The following is a 10,618-nucleotide window of genomic DNA, read 5'->3' on the forward strand; positions in this document are numbered from 1 at the left end:
AGCTCATAGATATGGTATTATCAATTGTAGAATAGTACTAAAAATCATGAGAAAATCTACATTCTTCAATTAGTACCCTCGCATTGTATGACACCTCTATTGGTACACTCACACAACTCATTACCTAAAACTCACAAATGTAATCCACATCAGTTAAACAATCAACTAAAGTCACATCAATCAATCCCAATGAAATCACAAGAAATAGGCACAACACAATAAAAATACAATACCAAATGACCAAAATGTCAGCATAAACACATGGGATTCCACCCAGGCATGAAAATCAATCCACACTGATCATTTAGCCAGTATCAAAATAATATATACGCCCATTGCCATAGTTTACATGGGCGTCCCCATTAAGAACAAAAAATATAATGTCCCTAATAAACACATGGATGGATCAGCTTCCCCCTGACAATAGCACCAAAGATGTTTACCCAAATGGACTCAAAAAGATTGCAAATGAGGAGAAGATTAAAAAGTGCAAGGATCATTAGGGGACTCGACAATTAGCAACTTAATGCAACCTTCGTGTGGTGGAAAGGTGTCTCGATTGGACTATTGACATTATCACTCCACCAATGCTCAAATCTTATGTAACACGTAGTAGAGAAAAGGATAACTCTCCTCTATTTATTGGGGTGTTCGTCTCTCTCTTAGAACGGTAGAGAAGGTGAAGAAGAAGATGGGGAACCGACTTAGCATCCCGTACCACTAAGCTGAACCACCCACCTTGCAACTCCATGATGGCCATGAGGTCTTACAAACCTTTGGTGGCCCTCCTGTCTATCGTGTGAATGCCTCTATAACTCATAAGTGTCTCCAAGGTCACTTATATATCAATGACTCGGCTATTATTGGCCCTTGCTTTATTTATAAGCTTTTAGCCATATTAGTAGTAGGCTATTATTATAAGCTCTTAGCCAATCTAGGCCTCATCTTGTTGGTGTCGTTAGCCCACGTGTGAATCCTCCAAGGCCTTCACAACCTAGCTAAGCCCTTAACCCTAATCTTAGGTTAACCCTAGCACTAATCTTAGGTTAGTACACGTCCGTAGTCCTAACCCTAGGCTTGTCTCGGAACGTAACATACTTCTCTCCTTCTATTCAATTCATGTCCTCCTGAATGTATAAGTAGACAAGCCTATATGTGAATCCGTGGATTTGGACATCCATCCCTAGGCTAGTGTAAGACTCCTCTTGTAGACCCTGCTATACAAAGAGCCGATTGTTTACTATCAAGACCTGAATCCCAATAGAACATCCAATTTTAAAGTGCAACAAGCTCTACCTTAAGAACCCTAACAGAGGCCCATAACACAACTCAATTGTCATACCAAATGACATCTTGCATTAGTGTCAGCAATCACTTATCCACTTAATGCACAAACAGGCCCTAGTGCCATGTACTTCTAGTACAATATTCTAACCACAAGATCTCGCATGTCCAATCCTCCATTAATTTTGAACAAAGATTTTATTTTCACACATAGCCACTAGATATTCATGTCTACTTTTAGGGCAAGCATAAAACTCCCCATCAGTTTCTGCATGTCTCATGTCGTAGAGAACAGCCTGAAGACAACATGCTACTTTTCAACCCACCAAATTGGAATGAACTTAAGGTTACCAAAAGTCCATGCAATCCCATTAATAGAGATCTTGAAGGACAATGGTTATCATATATTCCACCTGTAACATGTCCATGGATTACATCCCGTTGAGCAGGCGAAAAAAATCGATATAACTCCAAATCCTGGAACCAAAATAATCCCATGGAATTGTGTCCACCCTAGAGTATCTCCGACCACCATTATGGGATCTGACCAATCAAATTGGTCTAAACATTTAGTCTGAGATGGAGAAGTTCTAAACTTCTCATCACTCATGTACAATTATGAGGCTGTCTCATGCATCAATATCATTTGTGGCGATCATGAGAGTGTGTCATGAATCATAAAACTTGTCACCCTACGAGTGACATGCCAATGCTCAGACAACCAACAAGTAAGTCCCTTATCTTGTTGTCACTCATAGACTAGCACTACTCCTCATAGTTACCGGAGGTTAACTATGCCAAAGCATAGAGTGTCTTAGACAAGAAACTCGTGAAGCCTCAGGAGATCCTACATGGAAATACAACACTCGCGTGTCCCATACCACCAAAGCACACCGCACACACAACCCCTCTTAAGCATGATCATAGGTGGAATGGCTAACTTCCCCCCTATACCCTAGCCTTGAAGCAACTGAATTCCTCTCGAAACACCAAGGTCAAACCTTTGGTCAACTTGAGGGTAAATCTACTCCATGGAGGCGATTCTTAGCCTACATGATCATGGTGCTTTTTTACCTTCTCTCTTGCCGTATGCACATCCATGCTCAGGGCTCTTGCTTTTCCTTGTCTCTCTCACACGTCGATGTAGCACTTGTTAGATCCATGCTTTGATACTAATGTGATGTGTCCATAGCTCACGCTTAAGGATCATCTGATGTAGAACTGAAACCCTAACAAGGTTTCATAGCCCCGACATACATCGTACCTATCACATGACCGTGAGAGATTGCGGCTAGCGAGCCCAACTTAAGGGCTGATTACCGAGAGTCTGCTTGGTACCAATGGCCCTGACTTAGCATATGCCATACCACAAGGCCAAACCACCCACCTTCCTGCTCCATGGCCACGAGGTCTTGCATGCCTTTGGTAGCCCTCCTATTTGCTGCGTGGATACCTCCATAACTCGTAAGTGTCCCAAGGTCACTTATGTAGCAATAACTCGGCTATTATTATTTGCCCTTGCTAGCTTTCTTACTTTATTTACTAGCTTTCTAGGCTATTAATTATAAGCTCTTAGCCAATCTAGACCTAATCTTGCTAGAGCCCTTAGCCCACATGTGAACCTTCCAAGTCCCCTTGGTTTAACCCTAACCCTAATCTTGGGATCGTACACGTCCCTAGCCCTAACCCTAGGCGTGTCCTGAACGTAATGTCAAAGGGTATGGGACTTGATTGTGGAGTAGGTTGGGAGGACTACAAAGTAGCAAAGTGTAGAGTGAAGGCTTAGTGTGTGGCACCTCAGGCTTGTTGCTTCAAGATAAGGTTTTATCTTGTAGCAAAGTGTAGAGTGAGTGTGGCACCTTGTTATAAACGGGCTTGTTGCTTCAAGATAAGGTTTTATATCATAGCAACAAATCATTTCAATAATTATTGAGGCGACGAAGCATGGGTGTAAATCTAGAGTGCATGTGTGTGCGCATGGTGTTCGACAGAGACAAGCCAATTTGGCCATTTCCTTTGGCTTGTTTCTGCAAGATTCACGTACCACAGCAACAATACATACTTGACGATTATCTGATGACAATTAGCTCTGCAGTTGATACAATACAAGCTCAAAGAGCTTTAATTACATCATTAGAAGTAATGGAGAATTCAATCCCACACCACTAAACAAGAGACTTTATTTCTCCACTAATGTGTATCACATTCACTACTCTCGAGGCTGTCCTAGCATGCACGTGCACTGGATGCTCAAAGGCAGTGATGTTCAAGAATGGGTATGTAACATGGATGGTCATGGTTGAGCACATTTCACCACAAAGCATACACACCAAGGCCCAAGCCAATAGTTCAAATACCTGACTGCTGAGTCTACAAATGTAGCATGCCCACCATCAACAATGTGAATGAACTCCAGGAGGCTGGTGCTCCTATGATAAAACTTGATCAATCATGTAAACCTCTGACTTTACTTTTCAATTGCAGCTTAGCTTATCTGTCCAAACGCAGGAGCAGTGGGTGCAGTAGCATGCTGCCCACCTGTGGACATTGGCATTGTGTTTCTTTGCATGGTTGGATCGAGTGTGCCACTGTATCTCCTTGCCCTTGGACGCCCTGCCGCTTTCAACAACTCTGCCAGTCTAGTCTTCTCATCCTCCACTTCCATATCTGCACATCCTGACATGTCTTCTCTTGCCTCCAGAGTATATTCCAACACCGTGATCGCGTCATCCAACCTGACATCCAACATTGCGGGAAACTTCAGCTTCCTAAGTACAGACAAGAAATGCAGATTGACATGTTATTGCATAGAAATGTTCGTGTGCTCTTAGAATTACCTCCCCAAGGCATCATATGCACCTGCCAGATTGCTATAAACCGAGAGTGTGTCAGGGTGGTGAGGCCCGCACTCCGCTTCTAGAATACTCCTGGACTCTTCAAAAAATTCTACAGCTGCTTGTACATCAGAAAGCTGCACACAAGAAAGACCCATCTGATTCAGCACGATGCCAAACAAGGAGGAGTTCTTTTCTGCACTTGCCCTCAGCTTGGACACAGCCTTACTAAAGAAAACATGGGCTTCCATGTAGTTTCCACACAAGTAATTGAGTACTCCAATCTGTGCTTCCACACCAGCAACAGCACTTTGCTGACCTGGAGCTATTTCCAGGATAGCTAAGGCCTTATGCAGGAAAGACAGGGCCTGTTCATGCTCATCCAAAGTTTCATATATGATAGCTATTTCTGTCAACCCACTTGCCACTTCTTCAAGTTGATGCCCACCTCCTCCTTGTTTACTGTAGATTCTAAGAGCACTCTCACAGGAAGCCCTTGATTCACGGAGTTTGCCTGTCTTGCTGTAGAGCTCTGCTAAGCTAACATACACAGATGCAACGGCAACATGGCTCTCCCCTTTTGACGACTTCAAAACCGTGAGAGCTTTTTGGTAGGCGAACGCAGCCTCATCAAGCCGGCCTAGAGAGACATAGGTATCTCCAATGCTTGCATCCACTGAGGCCACCTCCACATCCTTACCATTAGTGAGAAGAGCCATGCTTGCAAGCACTAGATGCTCCAAGGCAGCTTCATGCTGGCTTTTACCATTACAGATCAGACCCATAAGCCTTCTATCAATGGCCTCTTCAATGGATGCAGGAGCACCATGCTCTTTATGAATATCCAGTGCATGCCGGCACAATTTCTCAGCCTTATCGAATTGCAAAGCCTGTAGAAATCAATTATCTGTCAATCACATAGTCGTCACCCCAAAAAATGTATGATATCACCTGAGTGCAGAGGAGATGTTTTTTAAAATTTGTGTGTGTGTGTGTGTGTGTGTGTGTGTGTGTGTGTGTGAGTGAGAGAGAGAGAGAGAGAGAGAGAGAGAGAGAGAGAGAGAGAGAGCATAATATCATGAGATGCTTGGAAATCTACAGCCCTTATTGATTGAAATATGGAGAAGTACACACATGCAGAAAAGCCAAATGCAAAGTGGATTTGGGTTTACCTGAGCATGTGCTTCTGCCAAGTATCGGCATGTCTCGCCTACGCGAGGATCTTTGTTGCCAAGGGCCCCCATCTGAATCTCTAGTCCTGCATGATAGGAAGAGAGGGCTTCTTCACCTTTTCCAAGCAGTGCAAAGGTATCACCCAGTTGCATATAGCCAGCAAAGGCAGCAAGGGCATGTTCCTGCCCACCTGTTTCTATGTCAGGCACAGTTATAGACTGCTCCAACACCATAACTGCCTGATCATACTGCCCAAGAGAGCAATGAATGGCAGCAAGCACATGCAAACTCATCACTAGGTCCAAGCTGGGCTTGCCATCAGCAGCAATTTCATAAGATTTGGCTGCTCGGGTGGCAAAATCCAAGGCCTTCTGGGGCTTGTCCCCAGATGCAATGGCCTGCTTTGCAAGCTTCAGAAGGAAAGGGCCCAGATCGGGATTCTCGTGGCCAAGTGGACTGTTGTGCTCACTTGATATAACACTGCCATTGTCTCCAAGAGCTCTCCTGTTTCCAAATACAATAGTTGATTTCCTCTTCTGAAAAATTTCCTTCACTTTTCTTTGGACTTCGTCAGTCTCTGATGAGGCCCATGTTTCGCTCCCTTCTTGGGTGAATCTCTTGCTGGCTGAAGTGGAGTTGGGGCTCATCTTGTTGGGCTCTGCAGAGGGCTTCCTGAGAGGGATTTTTAATGAGGGATTGGACAGCTTGGAAGGCTTCAAGAGGGTAGCAGTATGTGTTTTAGATGGGCTCTTTGGAGCTGCTTTCTCCTGAACTCTCTCTCTCATAGGATGGATACGTTTCTTGCTAGATGGGTGATCAAGGTGATGTGAATTTCTGCCAGTTTGGGTAAGGCCAGGGCACTTGTTCTCCTGTCGTTGGGCACCCACTATGGCAGACTTGCCATTTTGAGTATGTCTACGGAGATTGTTCTCCTGCTCGGGTGTGTCCACCATGGGAGTTTTTGTGATTGAAAGAGAGCCCACTTCACTGCTTTCCATAGCTGATGATGGGTTGCCCATTTCCTTTGATGCCTCCAGTTCATCATCTTCAACCAAATCCTGTACTAATCTTCGTACCGCAAGCTCATGAACATCACATTTCCTCGCAAAAGCCTCGGCTTCAGCACAGAAAGCGGCTTCTTCTTCTTCTTCAGCTCCGTCACCCATGTGCGCTTCCACAATCTCATGTCTGGTGCTTTCTGACGCGAAATTCTGCACACTCCTGGGGCTTAGAGGGCTTTCGGGGCTCAAATTTTCTGCAGAAACATTCTCCCTGTCTTTCTGCAAGAGAGAAAGAGGCTCATTGTCCGCTAAGCTCGGCATTTCCAATCCCCCACAAGCACCAATTATGCAGATTGCACAATTGGGAGCAGTTCAAGAGCAATCTTCTATCAGAAACTCAGCTGAGAGAAGCTTAGTTACGAATAGTAAGGGTTAAAACTCCTAGAACCAGGCTTCGTATCTGCAACCAACAATCGGGCGAAGCTTAATTGCGAGCATTTAAGGTTAAAAACCCAAGTAAGCAATCTACAATTGGGGCTGATGAATTGAGGCTTCAAATCTAGAATTCACAATTGGACGAAGATTAATTGCAAAATTTCGAATCGAAATCGAAATCGCCCCTACATCAAGCTTCAAATCAGCGCCATTAAACCCTAATCTGCTGATAAGCTCCACATTTCAATAGCCCACAACACTAATGCTGGACACTAGAAGATTGGGCGAACCTTAATTGTGGGCTTCTATTGCAAAAATCCAAAATTCAGACATTCAATCTACAATTTGCGAGTTTGGGCGACGCTTAATTGCAAGGTTCCAAGGTAATATTGAAGGGTTTGAAAAACCCTAACTCACGAGGCCGTTAAACGCTAATCTGCAGAGAAACACAGGAAAAAGAGAGGGGTTGAGAATCGGGCGAGTTGTGAATGCAATCTCTGTGTGTGTGTGCGTGTGTGTGTGCGTGTGTTGGGGCGGGGGGAGAGGGGGTGTGTGCGCGCGCGCGTGTAATGTAAAAAACTTCTCAACTCACAGAGCCTGAGAGCCCTAATTTGCAGGTAAACACAGCTCTTATCTCTATGCACATAGCTTGTCTCTTGCACGCAGGGATAGGGTAGAGGATGTGTGTGGGTGTCTCGGCGGGAGCACGAGGTTGTAAGATTCGTGTGCCCGACTAAGGCCAACTGGAAAGGGGGCAACATGGGATCATTAAAAAAAAAGGGTTGATCATCATCATCATCAGTGGGCAACTAGTCTCCTTCAGAGCGGTTGGGGGCCAAGAAGGCAATTGGTAGAGCTGGAAAAAATGTGTGCACAAATCTTCAAGAGAGGGGGAGAGGGATGTTTTGATTGTTGTGATGGGCCTTCTGATGAAGACATGATGTAAGCAAGAATGCTCCCATGCCAAGCTTTTGGCTATGGAAACATACTTCCTACCATGATAAAATAGTACACCATACTCCCATGACCAATAAATAAATAATAGTACTCCACAAAAGCCAGCATTTAGTGTATCTTGCAGAAGTTCAACCTATAAAAACTCTGGTACAGAATTTTACATTGTCCTCGAGAAAACCAATAAAATTTTTACAATTTTGACCATATTAAAGAAGTTCCCTCTGCTAGAGAAAAAGTTTTCCCCCAACTCTTCTATGTATAGGCTGGACTAGTTACCAAGCTTTCCCACACCTGAAGTTTAGCAAGAATATAGGAGGGCACTATATTCGTGGAAAACTTGGCTTGGCCAAGCGTTTTGTCAAGTGCGCCAAAATCGGCACAATTACAATTCCCTTCAAAAACTTGGCCAACCATGTAGGCATGAGATAGTTTCGCACCGTCTGAACGTAAGAGTGTGACTAGCATTTTAATGCGCATAAATGTTTCATGAGTGAGTAAATTGGGCCGTGGGAAAGGGCCCTTAGCATTGAAGAGCTCCTGCACCATGTTAGCTAGAATGTCTTTTCGCTAGACCACCTCAATCTTGTGCACGAGAGCAACCTTTAAAGTTTAACTACAATTGACAAGGAGCTGGCCTAAATATTTCTCTATGTTCTCTATCTAAGACTACATAGCCTCAAGCATATTGTTTTGTGGGCCTTTACAAAATGGCAAATTGTTCTCTCTTTTTTATCATTATGTGCATTGAGGTTGGCCTTTACACACGTGGATGTGAGATCGACGAAGAGGGCTTATTTTCACACAGTTGTTCTCTCTTTTTTATCATTATATCCATTGAGGTTGGCCTTTACACACTTGGATGTGAAATCGATGAAGAGGGCTTATTTTCACGCAGTTGCTTAATATGTGATGGATAGCTTTGTTCATCTATACCAAAAGCCAAAGCATACTTACAACTCAACAATTCAACACCCATTAGCCAAGATGTGTGTTCTTGTTCCTAGTGGAGGCATTAGGCAATTGAGAATGGAAGGTTAGCTAGTTCATAAAGGTTAGCTAAGTCAAAACATGGTCTTCTTTTTTTTGGAGGAGGAGAAATATAAATTAATACATAGATTGATTGTTTCTGGTGTTGTTGGGCTAACCTTCTATAGCTACACACCCTCTAAGTTGTGCGAAAGTGAGCTCCTAAGAGTAGTATCGTGTAGATGCTCAAACTTTCAAAGAATCTCGATTCTTTGTTCTTTAGTGTCAAAGAGATAGCTACATGGTCATTAAGTTAATCCCCCCCCCAAAGTAGTCCTTCTACTCTAGTTTTACTCCTAGGGTCTCTTTCTATTTTTGTTCTTGATTTTGGTGAACAATATGAGTGTGCATGCGCGCACGCACGCACGCACGTGGGGGGACTGGTTCCATGGGCCTTCTAGGTAGGCCTACATCAATATGTGTTCTTGTTATTCCTATATTTACATTATGCAATAGCCATCACTTTTAACCATAAGCTTCTCAGCTTTTCCCTATATTTCATACTCACACCTAAAGCATATGGTAGGAACATGCAAAGATTCACAAAACAAAACAATTATCTTATGATTAGGCATGATTTAAATTAATGCCTTGTGGTCTAATATTCAACAACCATGACTAGAAATTATGGCAATTTAAAATTAATGTATGGTCACCCACAAGGACAATTGAATGATTAATGACACAAAGAGTGCATGCGAACAAAAGGTGATGGCCATTTTGAACCCACTGAAAGATGACAAGTGAAGGGCATGGAATCGCTTAGTAAACCTCCCAAACTCTGCTTGTTATCAACTACAACAATAACATTGACTTTAAGAATAAGCAAGCAACCATTGAGAATTGGCATAGTAAAATAAACGACTTCAAATTTGAAACCCCAATTCATTCCACCATGTTTGAGATATTATTCAAACCTCATGAGCAAATCTCTCTCTCTCTCTCTCTCTCTCTCTCTCTCTCTCTCTCTCTCTCTCTCTCTCTCTCTCTCTCTCTCTCTCTCATTTTATGACATTAATGAATGAGAACTGGGCATAAACCATTATAAAACCAACTCAAGATGGAATCACTTGCCCGAATGTTGTGATATTTAAAAATATATGTTTGTGTTGGACAAGCCATCCTACTATTACATAATAGAAATTAACTCTCTTTCTCTTAGGTTTATGTATAATATGTAATCATTCGTTGACATAGTATAAAGATTCACTCAAGGAGGACACCTATGCTTATCCTATAAGAACCATTAGATTAAACTATATGGAGTGCTAAAAAATTCACCTTCAATTCTAACATAACCCCTTGAAAAAAAATCATTTGGTGAGAAGTAGTTGTTATAATTATATCTTTTCCATACACATGAAAGAAACATTTCAAATCATGTTTTTTAATTTCTATGTTAAAGTGAATCACTTGTTGTCTATTTTATATGTAAAAATAGCACTTCAAAGGATGTATATTTTGTGTTCCTATTGAAAAACCATTTCTTAATATCCTATGCTAAGGTACACAATATATCCTTCATGAAAGCTAAATCGGTCAAAACATGAAGTACATGACCATCAAAATCCATAGGAGTATGTTCATTGAGATCTATGTGATGATAAATGATGTTTTGTAAAAAAGCGATTTCCCAAACCCCACAAGCACAAAGTTTATGGGAATGTTGGAAGTTCATATGTGTCTTTCATTAAGATAGCATACATGTGTTACTTATTCCTCAATATTTCTTTTTCTTTGTGTGTGTGTGTGTGTGTGTGTGTGTGTGTGTGTGTGTGTGTGTGTGCATGTGTACATGTGTGTGCGTGCATGCATGTGTGCGTGTGTGTGTGTTACATTACACACCCCCTTCATAGGAAAATGGATAACAAATGAAATGACAAACTAGGTTTTGTAATGAAATTCAAT

At 42.4% G+C, this 10,618-nt stretch overlaps 1 protein-coding gene across 2 annotated transcripts; it reads right to left on the reverse strand.

Moving 5' to 3' along the window:
* Positions 1 to 3,358: 3,358 nt before the first annotated feature.
* Positions 3,359 to 7,486, reverse strand: LOC147630721 (protein KINESIN LIGHT CHAIN-RELATED 1-like). Of its 2 annotated transcripts, none has more exons than XM_086810693.1 (5): positions 7,320 to 7,486; positions 7,018 to 7,163; positions 5,291 to 6,752; positions 4,122 to 5,008; positions 3,359 to 4,019 (listed from the first exon to the last, which is right to left on the reverse strand). In XM_086810693.1, exons 3-5 carry the CDS (start codon positions 6,611 to 6,613, stop codon positions 3,770 to 3,772), a joined length of 2,460 nt encoding a protein of 819 aa, XP_086666819.1. In that variant the 5' UTR covers positions 6,614 to 6,752; positions 7,018 to 7,163; positions 7,320 to 7,486; the 3' UTR covers positions 3,359 to 3,769. The 2 variants fall into 2 exon arrangements, with proteins under 2 accessions (XP_086666819.1, XP_086666820.1); XM_086810694.1 differs by having other exon boundaries at positions 3,757 to 4,019; positions 4,144 to 5,008; positions 7,320 to 7,485.
* Positions 7,487 to 10,618: the final 3,132 nt, after the last annotated feature.

The sequence above is a fragment of the Cibotium barometz genome, chromosome 16 (assembly GCF_041138505.1).
Source record: "Cibotium barometz isolate CiBa-2024 chromosome 16, ASM4113850v1, whole genome shotgun sequence".
NCBI lineage: Eukaryota > Viridiplantae > Streptophyta > Polypodiopsida > Cyatheales > Cibotiaceae > Cibotium > Cibotium barometz.